The sequence below is a fragment of the Epargyreus clarus genome, unplaced genomic scaffold (assembly GCF_041222505.1).
Source record: "Epargyreus clarus isolate Ecla_fem2 unplaced genomic scaffold, WU_Ecla_fem_2.2 ptg000009l, whole genome shotgun sequence".
NCBI classification, from domain to species: Eukaryota; Metazoa; Arthropoda; class Insecta; order Lepidoptera; family Hesperiidae; genus Epargyreus; species Epargyreus clarus.
In genome coordinates this window covers 3,889,769-3,908,376 of record NW_027332217.1, presented here as the reverse complement: position 1 = coordinate 3,908,376, position 18,608 = coordinate 3,889,769, and the positions used below count along the sequence as shown (strand labels likewise).

Sequence of the window (18,608 nt, the reverse complement as noted above, 5' to 3'; positions counted from 1 at the left end):
AGATTTATACTTGGCACATAGGTACATTTTATTTATATCATTTAATATTTGAATTTTTAAAGCACTTCATTCTTCACTTCACTTCACTTTCATTTAATAATTTTTAAAACAATCCAAAATTTCAAATTGTGATTATACGATTTACCAAATAGTAACTTCGTAGTGTTATTGTTACTACTGCTACAATTAAAGATGTTATGACCCTATGTGGTTTGACTCCAGAGAAACCACCGCCACAGATTTTCATGGATGGCAGTAGCCTCTTACCATCAGGTGGACTGCATCCATTAAAAACTACACTACAAACACTTCTTTTTTGTGGTTTCTATCTGTATTGTGTATGTTTATACATTCTGACTGACTCCCGTACGTACATAGACTTAGACTTGAAAGAACTAAGTATCACCCTTTGTGTACTTAGCATTTAGGTATAAAAGATTTATCAAAAATATTGAATTGAATTGATTTAAGATTGTCTCTTACTAAATGACTCACAAATCGTACTAATGCTTAGTAGAAATAAAAACGAAATAACTTCAAAAACATTTTAATGGTTACCTACTTAAATTTACATACACTATATGTTGCCAATATTCATATAATAGTATATTTTTTCTTTCACTGCCTTTGCACAGGAAATAATATTTATAATAATTATAGTAAATGCAATGTTTAAAGAGGTTTAGGAATGGCCGCTTTGCAGGACTCCACGTGGTTCTTTAGTTTTGTGCAGTTTTCGTTATCCTCCCACGCTGGACATTCCTGGAAAATAAATTTATTTTATTATACTATATATTTTTATTGTATTATATTTTGTTGTATTATATATTTTTATCACAATTATGAAAGAAGAACGAACTGTTTTCAGTATTTTAGAAACAAATGGTGACTTGTCTGTTATTTGATGTATCGGTAGTCCCTGTCTCTCGAAGTAAATTTGTAAAAATGTTCAGCATTAAAATATAAAATATAAGATTGAAGACTACATATAGTCAATAGCGCCTTCTATTAAGCTAAATACAAACAGTCGCGTTTTCAGAATTTGTTAATAGATGGCGCTGTATGTACTGAAAATATAATACATAAAAGTATTTGGGGGAATAATACGTCACAAAATCAGTTTATAAAAAGTTTGACTTCAGTATGACAAAATTGCAGACATCAAATCATCTCCAAATAGTCACTAGGTTTGTATGTTTGTACTAAATAGAATAGAAATAGTAGTACTTTTAGAATGTTGATAGATGGCGCTTTATCTCTTGAAAATACATAGAAGTTAGTGGATAGATGGCACTACATGTAATGTAATAAAGTCTTAGTGATGGTAAGGGGTCACTGCCGCCCATGCACATCTGTAACCCCAGATAGGATTAGATATTCCTAACTAAGGTCGGCCACAGATGCGCCGCTACCTCTGAAGACTAAGTCCGTCTCCCTTACCACACCATATCCCTATTGTATGTATAGTATGTATATGTATGTATGTATTGTATGTATAGTGTAGCCCTAGTGTAGTGTAGACTAAGAATAATGTATGGTACTCACAACAAACATCGTAGTCCCAATACAGAACACCATTTTGTCGGCTTCACAAATCTGGGGTGGTCCTGGCAGCTCTCCTAAGCATCTGCTCTTTGCAGTTTCTACGGTCGGCTTGAAGGCTGGGTTCTTCTCTGCCCATTTGTCCAAGAAAGTGCTCACAGCATCAAAGTCAATATTTTCATCTTTTAGCAAATTGTATTTTCCCAAAATACATTTTTGTTTTGTACACTGAAAAATTAGGAATATAATTAATTGAATTTGGGTGTAAATTCTAATTAATTTTAATGAAAATATGTGGTAATTATGAGAAACAATGACAAGGCACCAGCGTCACATCTATTTCGGGGTAATCGGAGGTAGAAGATCATACGTACATCAGGAGGTCCTCGAACCTTGCTGAAGTCAGGTTTTTCTTCAATCTTCGGTATACCGCATTCTTCGAGGTCTTTATCAGCAAACATCGATGGGATTTTGCAACATTCTTGAGGATTTTCCTGTTAAATTAATAGTGATATATTGTAAAGTAAGCAAATGTAAAATCTCGAACCGCGGTCAATTCTGAGATCTACCCGAAGATCCTAAGATTTACATAAATAATATTGATATAAATAAATTACTTTTCGATATTTATAGTATTAAATTCTCAAAATACTCGTACGTATGCTAATAACATTCTTAAATGTGACGATTATAAGGTACTGTGGTTAAAATACTTTAACCAAATACAGGGTTCCGGGTTCAATTCCCAGTAAATATCCGAAGAATGGATTGAGATATCTTTTTTTTTTATATTTGAACCTGACGATAAAGCAGACGTGCTACCTGATGGTAAGTAGTGACGTCGCCTATGGACATTTGCAACACCAGAGGAGTCGCCAATGCATCGCCGGATTTGAAGGAGAGCTCTTTTTATATATCTGTTTCTAAGGCATGATATTTTCAAACCTGTCTAAAATATCCACGACAAGTGTAGGGCTATGAGTCTAGACTTTATCGATATCGACTAGTTTTTATCGATACTCACTACATCTGGCGGTGGTCCTCTACAATGAGCTGGGATATTGGGTGGCGGTGGTGGTTGTGCGGATATTACCTGAAAATATATTTTCTGTTTAAATAATTACTTTCAAAAGGTTGCGAATTTTTTTATATTTACAAGGAAAATCTTTGGAAGTAAAAGAATTTTATTGTATAAATAATATTAATAGAACAAATACAAATATAATCTTTAAATAATAATCTGGTTCATGAGTAATTATATTCATAAAACAAATGAATAGATAAACCCATTAAAAACGCCCCATAGGACATTCATGTGACCCACATTGCCAAGATTATTCTTTTTGTCATATGGTCCTAGGTTCCCTTGCTGCGTGCTAGACGTGCTGCCAAAAGCGTGCTAGACTTTCAAGTATTTGATGGTATATAATTTATAGTGAGCATGGTAAAGCTTCATCGATACGGAAACTTCATCATCATCATCATCATCAACCTTTTACTGTCCCACTGCTGGGCACGGGTCTCCTCTCATAATGAGAAGAATTAGGCCATAGTCCACCGCGCTGGCCAAGTGCGTATTGGTAGACTTCACATACCTTTGAGATTTTTTTTTATAAATCTCTCAGTTATGCAGGTTTCCTCACGATGTTTTCCTTCGCCGTTTAGCAAGTGATAATTATAATAATTTCTAATACGCACATGACTTTGAAAATTAAGAGGTGCGTGCCTGGGATTTGAGTCTTGGACCCCTCGATCGAGAGGCCGAGTTTCTTAACTACTAAGCTATCACTGCCTGCCTGATACGGAAGCTCACCCGATTACAACATTATTTTTATTAGAGAGGAACAATAAAACTTAACTATCATCTTAACTAGAAAATTAAAATTCTACAATCACTACAGTAATTCCGGAAAATGTTTAAAAGTATGTGTTAAATTACCAAAAACAAACAAATTGAAATAAGGAAAAGCTTTAAACCACATTCATTAAGCTAAAATATTTACTCACTTGAAAAACAGTAGCAATCAAAACTAAAGCACCGAATCCGAACATGATGCTGATCTCAGGAGAAACGAGGGTGCAATGATGGTGTGACGTAGACCACAATAGGTTTTATAACTGCGACCAGCGTCCGTGACTAGTGCACGGGAAGCCATCAAGGTGTGACCAAAGAAGAGATCACATGTAGAGAGACCAAATGTAGAGAGGAACACAATATGAAATGATTTTATGCCTACTCGTATTTTGCTGTTATTTTTTTACTTGACTGCCGAGGGAATATTTTTTCGAGTTGTACGTTGCAAGTTGTATGTATGTCTCATTCTTTGGCATGCCCTACAGCCAGAATGACAACGTATTTTATCTTCTTAATTGTAAGAGTGATATAGACTATTTTTAAGCATCATGGTAAGCATATCATGGTAAGTTACTGTTACTGCCGTCCACGGATATCTGTAACCAACTTCATATACATATAACATAAGTTGTACGTAAAGCCGATCATTGATGAGTTACTACTCCCGAGGCCTGAGATGGTTTCCTCAGAAGTCACGTTATCATAATTAAAATGAACATTCAGTAAACACAATAATAATACATATATTTCATTCGAACATTCAAAATTTCTGTATTCGTGTACATAAAGTACCTAATTAGACTTGTGCTTTAACTTTTCATCTATGACTGACGATTGAAAAGGAAATTCGCGTAGTGCCGTATATAATTTTAGATAAAAGGATATGCTGTTACTTATTTTCAAAACTTCTTTTATTACAATCAAGCCATCATTCCTAATTTATCAATGAGGGAGGTAACGTTTTTGTAATTAATTTCATCTTATACTCTTGTTTTTGAGTGTATTTTAATTATGGACGTCCATAGGCTAACGATATTAGGCAACCTTATTATTTTTTTAAGAAAGGTACTGACAGATTTGTACCATATGAAAAAGGTTGACAAAAAGTTTTTGATCGCCTATACGCCCCTGGCATAAGGGATAACATAGGTGCTCTATAAAAATAAGTCGACGAAACAAAACCAAAATGTTTTTGCCCGTCTTCTAAACGTACATGAGTACAATTTTGCTGCCCAGGAAATTAGTCGACAAGACAATAATTCCAGTTTTATATAAGTATACGAAATTTGAACACACCCTAAATCCTACCGCGGGCCGGATCCTAGGCTGACACTCCTACGCGGGCCACCTGTATACCCTTAGAATGAGTTTTTACAAAAATAACTGCTTTTGTATTTGTTTACGTATTTGCCCATACATTCAATCAGTGCCCCCAGCGGACTGTATCAAAACTGATTGGAAATGTATGGGAAATACGTAAACAAATACAAAAACAGTCATTTTTGTAAAAACGTAAAAACTCATACTAAGGGTACAGGCCCGCGGGCCAACGGTTACTTGTATGCGGGCTAAAGAGATCATTTAACTGCAATTGGATTTATATGAACACTTATATGTAAATTTTCTTACATAGTTAACAGTAAGCAAGTGAGAATATATAAACTACCTGTTTGATAAATAAAATGCACATATTAAAATATCTAGATTAAAGTAAACAGGAAAATTCCAGTAGGTAGTATCGTTTATACCTGATTATTATGTACCACTTATATCGTTGCTAAAATCTCTATAACCACGCAAAATTGTTCATAATAGATAAAAGATTATATTTTCAATGAGAACCACAGTAACATGGGTACTATTTACCTGTATTAAAAGTATATTATTTGCTCACAATACTTCATAAACCATTATAGGTGTGAAACCACGCTTTGTGGTCGACTTTTTATGGTAGTTATTATGTGCATTACTTTGTACTTAATGTAGTTTAAAATGTTTTTTTTAAGCTAACAAGTATCCACCTGTCGCTAAGTGACTACCGCCGCCCATGGACGACTCAACACGAGATGAGATAAAATTCTTATCTGAAGTCGGCCTTAGATGCATTGCTATCCTTGAGGACTAAGGAACGCTTCGGATAAGTATATCTCCATAACAACGCCCTTCAAAGTGTAACATAGCAGCACTTAACACTGCTGTTATTAGGCAAAAACTATACCAAGGGATGGTGCCTCTGGAGTCGAATGACAATGCATTCTGTCATCTTCAAGTTATGTTCAAAAGTAGAATTCTGCGTGGTTCGATTCCGATCTACTTCATTCTGGTTTGGAGGGTCAACTAAGAGAGAGGCGAGACATGTCAATTCCGTTCTGAGGTAACAAGTTATCTGTGGCCGAGATCAGGTAGCAATTCGTTCGTTTTGAGGTTGATAACATATTTGTATGAGCGGCAGTGGCTACTTACTTGTTATTACTTTAATCGTATTAAAAAGGTGGAGTGCATACTCGTTTGTATTTAATTCCATAAAAATATGTACTTAGTAATAACTTATTCAATAACACATTGGATACTAAAATTATCTTATTATTGTATAATTACTGAACATTAGTCTTCTTTCAGAGAAAACAAAGAATATAAAGGAGATCATTTACTATTGAATGTCATACATCATTATGAATATAAACGGAAAACTCAGTTATTTAAGGTTCTTCAGGATATTTTCCTTCACCATTGTAGCAAATAGGTAATTTTAAAATGGTGAATCATTTGAACAATCATTACACCATGTAGTTATACCATGTAGTTCAGGTAAATTGCATTGTTTTTTTATTTCATTCCCGACTTGTAACTTAAGACCCATTAGCCCCGTTATTGTAATCTAGGCCCCATGACGACCCGGGTGGCGGAGTGGTAACCATACCGGTCTGACGCGCAGTGGGTCTCGGGTTCGATCCCCGGCCAGACAGATATCTAAATGATGAATTTAGGTGTCTGTTTCTGGGTCTAAGTGTTTGTGTATTTGTCTGTGTGTGTCCATGGCACCCACGATACAGGGAATCCTAGTGTGGGGCTGTGAGTGTAGAAAGCGTTTATTATGATAATCTAGACAAAGATGAACATTTGACTATTTCTGCCCACTAGAAAATTTATTTTGATCTTTAGTGGGCAACGTTCTTATTAGTGATCGAAGGCAACAATTGAATAAATTGATAATATGAATAACAGGTGTAAATATCAACGGTATATTACAAGTAGGTATGTATATAGAAAGTATACAGTTCTATATTTTAAGTAAATAATAGATTAGCTATCATTATACGAGTCGTGCTCTTCATTACCGAGAAATAATTACTTGACAGTTTACTTGAGTATAAAAGTTGGTACATTTCTTGTCGCATTTAATTAAGTCACGGAAATTGATTTTCTACTACTTAGTTATAATTATAAATATTTAATAGACAGCTAAGAGGATTTTCTAAGAATTTTTTTTGCTTTGACTTGTGGACTTTACTTGATAATAACATACGTACTTACTTATCTTTTTACAACATTTTTCGGTCTACTTAGTCTTAAGTTGCTATTCATGCCCATTGACATCTGTAATCAACCACAGACAGCATTAGATTCCTACCTGAGGTCGGCCACAGATGCGCCGCTACCCAAGAGGACAAAGCTGGAACGCCTCGAAAAAGTATGTCTCCCTTACCACACCCTCCAAATCATAACACAGCAGTGCGTAACACTGTTTTATTGGGTAGAAATGGTAACAATCAGCAACAATCGGCAACGACATGGACTGTCGCTAGTATTGTTACCTCTCTGTAACACAAAGCGAAACAAAAAATATGTGTTTACACTTATAATTATATTATTATGTTCTATGTTCCGCATCTTTGTATTTTACAATGCAGTCCTTCAGTAGTATTTGCACAACTGAGACGCAGTTAATGAGTCATTAGCTGCATCCTCGTTAAGGCAACGCTTATTGCTGGCGAAACGTGATCTATATTCTAATGTAGTTACTACACTAATTGCGACAGTGGATCAGTAGCATTACCATGAGTTGGCATAGAAACGCCACTATAGAAATGGTAAATAGAAAACTATTGTCATTTTGTCTAGTGAATAACATAACTACTATCGTTACGGTATTTCTTGTCAACGTCTGTCAAATTAATGACTCATGGGACCGAATTTGTATGGCAATAGATCATAATGACATTCGCTAGCGATTTGATTTCGATAGGTTTTTTACGTATCGAGTTACGTCACTACGGATTTTAGTTCTACGAGTAACCACCAGAGGCGCTGTACAATTTTTCATACATTTATTTTACGCAGTCGCTAGCGAGTAATACTTTTGTAAACTCATGGTAGTCCTACAGTACTTGAAGTTTGGAGTGATGACAATACTATTTTCTAATTGATATACTTATTAATTTGTATGATTATATAAACAAATTAGAGATTGGCATTTTTTTCATGAATTAGAAGAAGGGTGGCACTTTAAGGTGGCATAATCCTTTGTGGTTCAACTCCGGCGGCACTACAGCCACACCTATTTCTGCCTATTAACACTAGTGCCAAGCGCTGCTGTTTTCTGGTTTGAAGGGTGTGGTAAGGCATACATTTTCCGACGCGGTCCAGCTCAGTTATCAGAGGTAGCGGCGCATCTGTAGCCGACCTCAGGTAGGAATATGTAATCCTATCCTATCTGTGGTTGTTTACAGATGTCCATGAGCGGCAGTAGTCACTTACCATCGGGTGGACTTCATGCTCGTCTGTTAGTCCCATTTAAAAAATAAATAAAAAAGGTATTAAATGAGCATGTCCAGTCGATGTAAGCCATTGCTCCATATTATTGTTATTTGTAATCATTTGATTAACCCCAAATAGAATTTGATAACACTAAACATTACGAACAATATACATTCTGCTAATATGTTCATCCCATGGTTCGTCTTATATCGCATCACAAGCCATTCTTCATCGTTAACCCATTGAAGTCCCATTAGTTCGGGCACGGGTCTCCTCTCAATGTTAGAGAGGCTTAGGATATAATCCACCACGCTGGCCAAGCGCGTATCGATACTTTCATAATATTGGCACAGATTAATAAATAGTTACTATGTACCACCACGATATTGGCCACCTTTTTTTAAGAACTCTCCTTTATAACAGCTACGTCAAACGTTGTTTTGATTGGCGTGGTAAGGGCTAAGTACATAAGGAGTCCCAACGTAGTCCTCAAAGGTAGCAATATATAAAGTAGGTTCAATCTTGTTTAGGAATGATTACAGAACTATGAACGGAAGTGTTCACTTACCATCAGATAAACGGTTCATTTACACGGACGGACAAACGGCATAAATACTGCAGAAATTAGCAAGTGTAAATTGAACTAGCAAACGGAGGGTTTCGCATCATTTTTTTTTATTGAGATTTTATTTTTAGTATTTGTTGTCATAACAGGAGAATTACATTTCAATGATCTGCAAATAGTGGTTCAATAGATAAATCGTAAAACGCCGAAAAATAGCGGTTTCTTGTATGGCGACCCCTATTTATTTTCAACTTTTTATGTTTAGTATTTATTATTATAGCGGCCACCGTTATATGTACTCTGTAAATTTCAAGTGTCTATATTTATTTTATTTATTTATTTAATTTTGAAACACCTTAAACTAAGGGTAACAAGGGGGGACTTAATGCCTAATGGCATTCTCTGCCAGTCAACCCTGGGCGATGGCGACATTATGTGGTAGGCATTTACACAAAAGTAAAATAAAATGTAATATATTATATATACACATACATATACACATACTAGTAACAATAATAAATATATAAAAAACATATAAACAATAATCCTGATATATAAAATATATACAAAACAAGAATAAATCAAAAATATGCTAAGTATAAAAGATCGAAAGACTCAAATGCTAGAAGGTGGTCTATGGTGGTATATGTTACGGTTGAGGAGATAGAGCCCTGTGACAGACGGACAGACAGTAGAGACTTGGTAATAGGATTCTGTTTTTAACCTTTGAGTACGGTACCCTAAAAAACAGCGTAAATATGTATCAAATTGCCTCCTTATTTACGGCATACTGTGAGTTTTACAGGCAAACTTATTGTGATAATTTTCACGGGTTATAAATCATGTTTTTGTTTTGTTGGTATTTCGAGCTGATTTAATGCGATATGCATCAAACTAGTTACTGTTATGACGTTATTTCAGGTAGTTTAAATTTTATTGTTCAACCTTTGCTGCATCTTTTCCTCAATTTTATTGTGTATGGTCGGAAATGTTACAAAGTTAAGGATTATAAGCTAAGTCATAGTAAAGGACAAATTGTTCAACATTTTAACCTTGGGCTGTATAATGTGAGGTAGAAGTATGGCGGTTGTCCTCTATCGTGTAACTGCGTGGGACTCGTTACGATTTAAATACAATCTTTCATATAACATTGTAATTATTCTAACATAATATGCGCATGCATATAGAAGTGTGCATATCCCTGCGTTATATATAAATTGTAAGTGACTTACAATATTAAAGGGTATCGGGTGCAGTCAACAAATGGATGTGTCACCATTGGTGCCTAAGTTCGATTATTGCGTTCTTGCTTGGAAGGGCTGCTTTTGTCGCATTCTTGAGAAGCTGCACTATTTAAAAATATCCTATATGGATTGACCACTACTACTAACTCTGTCAAAATCCGTATATACTCTCCTAACGCTAATGCTGTAGCGACAGCTAATAATATGATATCTGTCATGGAAAGGGGGCTCTCCCACCCCTAACAGACGACGAAAAAATCATTCTTCAAATGCTCAACATTATTCTGGTGGACAAATTTTAGAAATCGACTTATCATCAATTATATCATATATCCGATAAATATCAATATTTATATATTTTTGGATATTTTTGGATCCCCCTTAACAAAGCTATATCTACGCCTATAACTAGACACGAATAGCTAGACCAACATAAGTTTTTAGTCAAACGAAGGCTGTATGCGTAGGTAAGCGTGTAATTGTTGGCGTCCAAGGCGGCATCACGGTGCGTGAATCAGTGTCAAGTGCCTCTCGAACCTTCAGGGAATAATTGAGGTTCATTGTCCTGGATATTAGGCTTAGTATGAATGGCTCTATATGCACCTAATTACATCAATATATGTTTGTTTTCACATTTATGGTGCATGCTGGCTTTAGCAATTTGCCAATGAGATATATTTTTTATGATATAATGTATACCATTAAAAAGACGGTTTTTTACAGATACAGGGTGTGGGGCACTAGAATTTTGTATGTCGTAGATGCCATGAAACGACACAAAGGCGACACAAACACTAGACCCAGAACAGATATCTAAATTCATCATATGACCTAGCCGGGGATCGAACCCGGAACCTCGGCTTGTTCCTTCTCATACTGAGAGGAGTTCATAGTCCGCCGTGTCCGAAGTTCGTATACTTACGTAGACTTCACGTTCCTTTGCGAACTGTTTTTTTTTAATCACTCTGGTAGATGCAGGTTTCCTCGCTATCTTTTCCTACACAGTTAAAATAAATGAGGATAAAAGCATACCCGATGGTAAGTGGACACATGTAACCAACTCTAAAGAGCCTTGGTGACCTTGGGTCGGGAAGTGACATGTTACTACGCTTGAGAACTAAGTTAAAATGCACTTACTGCACCTTTCAAAGCAGCGTTTAACCTTGCATCTTAGGAACATGCGTGGTGACGGTGTACTCGTATCTGCAGTAAAACCATAAATAGTCCACATGATAACAAATAATATATATCATCCTCAACCCATTACTACCCTACTGTTTGGCACGGGTCTCCTCTCAGAATGAAAAGGATTAGGCCATAGACCACCGAGCTGGACAAGTGCGAATTGGTATACTTTATATAATCATATTTTTTTACAGATTTTCAGGTATGCAGGTTTCGTCACGTTGTTTTCCTTTACCGTTAAAGCAAGTGATCATTCATTTGTAACACGCACATAACTTTGGAAAATCAGAGGTGCCTGGGATTGGAACCTCAGACCCCTCGATCAAGAAGCCGAGTTTCTTAACCACTAAGCTATCACTGCCGCTAAATAGTGTATATGTGCCTAAAAAATAGTGTGTCTATATGAATAATGTTCAATTTATTACTGTCAGATGAACTGCATCAGCCATTCCAATAACATTAAAACACGTTTGTCATTCAAGGTCTGAATGCAATTTATGGATCACTATACCTAGGTCACTTTATTCTAATTCTTGTGCACATAACATTATGTATATTGCCCTATTTTTCAACAATGGATAATAACTATTGAATAAAAGACGTCCGCTCCTACGATACGAGGCTATGGAGAAAACTGAATAAAATCAATGTCACGTTTATAAATAACTATGAAATGTGAGAATGTCTGAGGAATATAAGATAATTATTTATAGACTTCACTTCTTTGTAGTTTCATAATAAGCTTATTTTGTAGCTAGTGTGGCATTAAACGAAGTATTAGAATATGTAGGTTAAGTGTTATATTTAGTACCTATCTACTAAGCTTTATAGTTAGCTAATTTTAGTTAATAAACGGGAAGGTGGACTTGTATTTCCAGGTACAAAATGAACTGTGGCGAATTTTGTGCTCATCTGAGTGGAGCCTGAAGGGGCAACGCGTTCAGAGGAATCCCTTTGTGTTCCATTGGAGATCCCGGAGTCCTCTTCGCAATGCCAAGGACGGTCACCGGAGGAGTTTTAGTGCAGTAAGAATCCCACATTATCCTGTGTCGGTAAGGTAGTCCACCTAAAGATCATAGATTAGTAAAGATTACTTGCTCCTAACAAGAAAATGTAACCTTTTGACAATTGTCACTGTCAATTATTTTCGTGTTTGAAAAAAATTAAAAAAAATGTAGTTTTTAGATCGCTTACGAATGAAACGATATTTCTTCGCACTTCTGCTTCGGTTTCGTGTCTTAACTGCACATTTTGGCATTATTCCGCGTAAATTACACCATGACAACCATTAAACGGCTGACAGAATTGTCAGCTGTTTAAGTCATTTAATGGCTTCCTTCAATTACAAGGCGGTGAGATATCGATACTTATCTATGCTAAAGATAAGTAACTGCCGCTCATTAATAGTATTTACATCTGCTATTGATTTGTTGTTATCCGGAGGACTAACTCGGAATTCCTTGTATTACACTGAATGCGAGCTATTCTTTAGATCTTTATCTAGCTAACCTCCCTCAGGGAGATCCGTTATCACACCCTTAAAGCATAACGTAGCATCTCTTTGTACTATTTTATAGCAAGAATATTCTGTTTTATTTTTAAATAGGTAAGGTTCATATAACGTTAATATAAAAATTACTTGAGTCTTTTCTAACTTAAATACGTCTCTATATACTACATAGCTTGTAAAATTCTATCCTAAAAATAATGTTGTCATGAAATTAGATCTGTACATCATTGAATTTAATTTATAATTTCCTTGATATCTTTTTTTGAGAGGACACTTATATCCGACTGTGAAAGCATAGGTAATTAATGATAATGTTAATATTTAAATTACCATCAATATATTTATATTTTCAGATTGTTATTCAAATAGAAAGACACTAAAAACCTAGCCTTATAGTGTATCTATAAAGAAGAATATAAAGAAAGGCCGCCGTAACAAAATAGCAAAACAAAAACTTTTCTATTGTTAATCGCTATTGTGCCAACGAGTTAATTAAACAGCATTCCTTCTTAGATCTCCATCAAGCCGTTAGACAATACAGCAATTAATATTTATAGGGACGCCTGTATGCACATCGCAGACAACGTAGGTCAAGTCCGGTGATTAGTACATTAACTCAACGATTAAGTAGTTATATTTATTCAGTTACAATATACGGAAGAGTCAAATGACGATTAGCGTTCTCGTTAGCACTTCCAGGCTTCTGGTGGACATTTCTGTAACAAATAATAACATATTAATAATAGAAACGTTTTAGTAGTAGAATTTTAATCAAATCCCGACGACTTAGGTGTCTTAATTTAGTGGAACACTGCGTGTATCTTCTTGAAACTTACTTATCAACTGCTGTTACCACATAGATAAATATGGAACATATCGAATTCGCCTATTTAGAAGAGGCTGACGTACATATGTGGCGACCAATTTTTCAAGAGTGATAAGTATATTATCTATCCCATAGTAATGGAGTTGGTTGGTTTGAATCTCACAGAAAAAAAGTTCAAACATGTCGTTAAACAAACGCTATGTAAAAAAGCGTACTATAAACTAAGTGATTATTTGACTGACAAAACGGTGTGGTCTGAAGTAGTTCCAGCTCCACATGTACCATTAGGTTAAGTTTAACATTGTAAAATCCATTTTTTTTAAAGATGTGTGTTATGGAGTTTCTTTCGCCGCGTCTTCTCCATAACGAAACACCTTGTGAAGTGGTGGTAGTTTGACATTCAAAAAGTGCTCTGTAAAGAACCTATTTTGAATAAAAAAAATTGATTTGATTTGATTTGATTTTAATGACCATGGGTGGAAGTCATTTACCATCGTGTTCGCTGTATGCTCGTTTACGTAAATTACATACAGGAAGTGTCAAGTTGCAACAATATATTTTTTATTTATTTCGATGTGACTTCTTTAACTGGGCATCACAAATCTCTATTAAGTCTTGGTGTATGTAAGTACCTTTTTACTTCTAAGGTGCTTAACGTAACACTGTTATAAGGTAGAATAGTAACACCTGACCTAATCACTTTTATAAGGGAACCAAGGCCCTTCTAAGACATTGCGAAAATCCGTTTCTTTTTGGTATCCTCGGTAAAAACGAATTATATTATAAGATTATAACAAACTAATTAAGAAATTATTAAAATTTAATAATATATGATTTGAAGGTGGTAGCTGCTGTGTTCTGGTTTGATGGGGAGTAGTTTTAATCCTAACTTAATAGCATGGATTTCCGCAAAGTAACGCCTGATACAATTAACTAAAAAACATTTCCCAGTTTCATAATTAAATAGCATGATACATAAATGGTCTCATGTTAATGTTTAATTACACATTAATTCTGGGTGTTCCACGTTTGCATCTAAACAACGTGAGATTTCCTTTCGCGGACCTTAAAGGATTGCTATTAGCATTTATATTGGGATGTGGGATTACCAACTGAAATTATCACCGTGTAGCTGAAAATTAATAATTTGAATACTAACTCTTGAACTTGAATATTATGTTAATTATTTTGCATTAGTACAATTGTTGTTATATTTTTTCTTTATAATTTCCAAGTACACATAATAAGCTTTCTAAGGTGATGGTAAGGTAATGGTAAGAGTTTCTATATAAGAATAATATTAATTTCATATATAAGAATAATATTAAATTTAAAAAACTCGCTAAAAAAAATAGATATCAGTATTTTCTCAACTTTTCTTCTTTTAAAATTTGTCTTAAATCTTAATTCTTTGCTATGAATCACAGGAATAAATAAGTATATATTTAGAAAATTTCATTCAAAAATGTTCATCCTGTTTCATAATTAATTAATGGATGATTTTCATTATAAGACAGTCCGACTTATTACCAATCGGTAGTAAGTGTTTGACATTTATTCTCCCCATGTGTGGTATTTTGCTTCTTTATAAAGCCAGTTGAAAGCCATGAATATAATTTCATAAACTTACACTTACATTAGGGAATTATCAAAATCTTATATTACATACAAAATTATACCATAATGTTATCGACATTGAAGAAATTGGTTGCAACATTCGTGACAACATAACGAATACCGCCAATAAAGAAAATAAACCGCTTATCATACATATGAAAATGTCACAATTCCGCGATAATTTTAGTCTAAAATCATATACGGCAACATTGAACTTACAGGTCAAACCAAGTCTTTATTAATGAGTCTACTCAAAACCCGCAAGGTAACATTTAGCGCCTGTGAATTATTGAGAGCTATGAATTGGACCCGAGTAAGGCCACTCTAAGGCAGGATTACTCTCAGGGGTATATTTAATCGAATCTTCAGTTATTTGCAGTTTACACTAGTAATATTACCTTTGTATCTGAAATCTTTATTATCGCAGGAAAGATTTTTATGTTTACAAACTGCCCATTAGTGCCTTGATAAGACTTGACAAGTGATATATTATAATGTCAAAAATATTAACCTTCATAAATTAATGAATTAATATCTCCTAATTATTTTTAACACGCTTTTATTAGCTTGGGTTGTACGTTTGTATGTATGTATGTAACAGTAACGGAATCTTTGAGCCCGATTTTTATCCACTTTGAACGTTCAGTTTAATTCAAAATTTTAAAGAATTATCAAAAACCGATGACAATACACGATTATTACACAATAATTTGTAAACAGTAAATTGTATAATTGTGGAAAAAGTGTGGGGTGCTTTTCGAAAATTAATAAGTGGAGCACTCCACGCTTTTTCACAATTATACAATTTACTGTTCCTTAATTGATTCTTAGATTGAAAATTATTTTCTACTTTTTAGTTGATTTTATCATAAAAGCGTGTTTTTTAGTTTTTTTAACTATATTTATTTAAATTTAATTTTGCTTTTACATGATATTAGCTGGCCTAGCTGAGTATTGATTTTTCTGAGTACCTGAAGACTAAGAAATTTCTCATAAATTTTAGTATATTAGGCTTCATGGCATCACTGCAATGATTACAACGCTCAACGAAAGAGTTGATCTACCTAAACTTGACTATGCAGACGCATAAAAAAGATGCTCTCTAACTCCTAGGAACTAAATAATAAGAATAAACTTATTTACCTTCAACATAGCAATCCCGGTACAAGTGAAGACATCATACGCTTTGCACGGATAGTCCAGGTGCTGTCGGAGGTCCTTGTGGAGGCAATCCGTGATCGCCTTGTCGATAGCGAGGTCCCAGCCCTTATGAGTCTCCTTCCATTTACGCAAGTGATTCCGGTACACCTCTACGTTCAATGTTTTACGGTCTGTGAGGAAACCCGATTTCTCGAAGACGCATTGGACGTCGTTGCACTGAAATTGATTTATTGATTTTATTAAATTGACGATCCGCGTTGTTTAACGGTCACCATAGGCCTTAGAGGGTTCTGGGTTCGATTCCCAGGCTGACAGATATTTACATTATGAATTTTGATAAGAGTTAATTCCATGGTACCCATGAAATCGTATGCAGAAGAATCCAAAAAAAGTTAAATGAACAATAATGTTTTTCTATGTTCTTACCGGGCCGGGCAGTTTAGGGTTTGAACATTCAGCCAAGGGCTTACTATCTCCTAATTCTGGGATATCACAGCATGCTGATATTGGTTTCTGTAAACAAAATTAACAATACATATGTGAAATTACTTTTTTTATAATATCTATAGATTTTATTTTATTTGAAAATGAAAAAAAATATATTAGTCGATATTAATTATCAGATAATATTGCTGTAACGGTTTTTACCACATGATTTTAATCGTCAATTATTAGATTTACAGCTTCACAGTACGGTTTCGTCTGCAGTCACCTTCAATCCTTTGTTAAAACTTTAGAATTTGTCAACAGATGACGCTACTTACACCAAAATTAGAATTGGTTGAGTGCCAAATGACTTGGCGAATTTTTAATAAAGTATGAGGTGTCGTTAGATTCGACTTAATTGTGGTAGTGGCAAAGGTATACTTTTAAGATTTTTTTTTGTTTTTATAATAATTCTCTAATTTAATAATCGTCTCGTACAACACCGTTCGGCTCTAATTGTGCCGGTACGTTGACGGTAGCAAGAGCCCTGCGGATGACATCATTGAGGGCAGCATGGCGCGATTGGCGACCGGCGCTACGACGACAAGATAGGCCGTGGTGTCCCAAATGGTCTACCTGAACTCCACAAGGGCAACAATGTGGATGAATTAAAGGTAAACCTAGTCGCAAGCCGATAGCAATGGTAAATGATGTATTGTCTAACACTGACCCTAAGTTGTTGGACGGTGTTGCATGAAGCCAAAATCCTGATTCCTAATAATTCCTGTTTATAATTAAGACAACATTAGAGACAACAATTTGGATGAAGCTTATTATATTTAACTATTAATTTAATAATAAATTAACACTTACCAATGTAGCGCCTCTACTTCTTTCTTGCAATAAGAGGTCACTATGTGTTCCCTGAACAAGATAAATAAAAATTATAAATGTTTTTATCTTTATTACTACTAATATAGATAGATAGATATTTGTATTTATTTTTCGTATATATATATTCATTTCTCTTTTTTTTGCATTTGTTTTTTTTTCATTGTTTTTTAACGTAACACCCACCACAACATTTCTTTATCAACAAGGGTTAACTGGTGGAGAATGCCACTAGGCATTAAGTTCGCCCTTTGTAACCACTTTGTATCGGTTTACAATAAAGTTTAAATAAATAAATAAATATATACTATAAGTAATAACTCTTAAAGCACATTTAAATAAATAGACTTAATATTTATGATGTATAATAAAGCTAATACTGCAACCCAGTTAATGTTTCACTCACAGACCATTGCTGTGGTTTTACTGTGTGAGACACAAGATAAATTAATAGTTGGAAGCACGCTCTCAATCGGGAGGTCCGAGGTTCGAATCTTATGCACGCACATACCAATAAGTAAAATCCAAAACTACGAGTAACATTTTACACCTCGGCGAAGTATTTCGTTAATACAGGTAGAAACAAACTTCTAGCGAAGTAAATTTGTAAAAATATATAAATAAATATAATGTTAAAATATTAAAAACGATACAGTATTTAATCTTATTAATTTAATAAAGGGAAGAGAGATGTAGATCTATTAAACAATATATAATTTGACATTGATAACTCTGTAATTAATGATACGAATGCATTTAATTGCAAGTTAACATTAATATATTATTATTATCACTCACGCAAAAATAAACTGATCGAGAAAGTATACAAAATCACGTATGTTTATAAAGTTATCAAGAAAATGTACAAAAATATATTGAACAAAAAATTATGATACAAACACTTACCAAAATAAACAATGAGATGAAAAATAATAATCGAAACATTTTGTACGATCCCCTTTCGATAGTCTCACTTGAGGTCTCGGTAAATAAACAGAAAGGAACATATCACCACTATTATTTATACA

At 34.5% G+C, this 18,608-nt stretch overlaps 2 protein-coding genes across 2 annotated transcripts; both read right to left on the bottom strand.

The window, feature by feature from the left end:
• Nucleotides 1-531: 531 nt before the first annotated feature.
• LOC140744784 (uncharacterized) lies at nucleotides 532-2,638 on the bottom strand. Its single transcript, XM_073076443.1, has 4 exons — nucleotides 2,567-2,638; nucleotides 1,917-2,036; nucleotides 1,546-1,770; nucleotides 532-762 (listed from the first exon to the last, which is right to left on the bottom strand). The coding sequence occupies exons 2-4, from the start codon at nucleotides 2,001-2,003 to the stop codon at nucleotides 673-675; spliced, it is 402 nt and encodes a 133-aa protein (XP_072932544.1). The 5' UTR covers nucleotides 2,004-2,036; nucleotides 2,567-2,638; the 3' UTR covers nucleotides 532-672.
• A 10,644-nt stretch (nucleotides 2,639-13,282) lies between these two features.
• Nucleotides 13,283-18,608, bottom strand: LOC140744643 (uncharacterized). Its single transcript, XM_073076262.1, has 5 exons — nucleotides 18,487-18,608; nucleotides 17,563-17,613; nucleotides 16,690-16,776; nucleotides 16,246-16,479; nucleotides 13,283-13,375 (listed from the first exon to the last, which is right to left on the bottom strand). The coding sequence occupies exons 1-5, from the start codon at nucleotides 18,523-18,525 to the stop codon at nucleotides 13,346-13,348; spliced, it is 441 nt and encodes a 146-aa protein (XP_072932363.1). The 5' UTR covers nucleotides 18,526-18,608; the 3' UTR covers nucleotides 13,283-13,345.

Excerpts from the sequence above, each read along its gene's own strand:
- LOC140744784 (XM_073076443.1), bottom strand. The coding sequence starts at position 2,003 with ATGTTTGCTGATAAAGACCTCGAAGAATGCGGTATACCGAAGATTGAA. Across the intron at positions 1,771-1,916 it reads AGGTTCGAGGACCTCCTGAT|TGTACAAAACAAAAATGTAT; the intron begins GTACGTATGATC and ends CTAATTTTTCAG. Across the intron at positions 763-1,545 it reads TTGGGACTACGATGTTTGTT|GAATGTCCAGCGTGGGAGGA; the intron begins GTGAGTACCATA and ends TTTATTTTCCAG.
- LOC140744643 (XM_073076262.1), bottom strand. The coding sequence starts at position 18,525 with ATGTTTCGATTATTATTTTTCATCTCATTGTTTATTTTG. Across the intron at positions 16,480-16,689 it reads ACCCTAAACTGCCCGGCCCG|TGCAACGACGTCCAATGCGT; the intron begins GTAAGAACATAG and ends AATCAATTTCAG. Across the intron at positions 13,376-16,245 it reads CCGGGATTGCTATGTTGAAG|AAATGTCCACCAGAAGCCTG; the intron begins GTAAATAAGTTT and ends TATTTGTTACAG.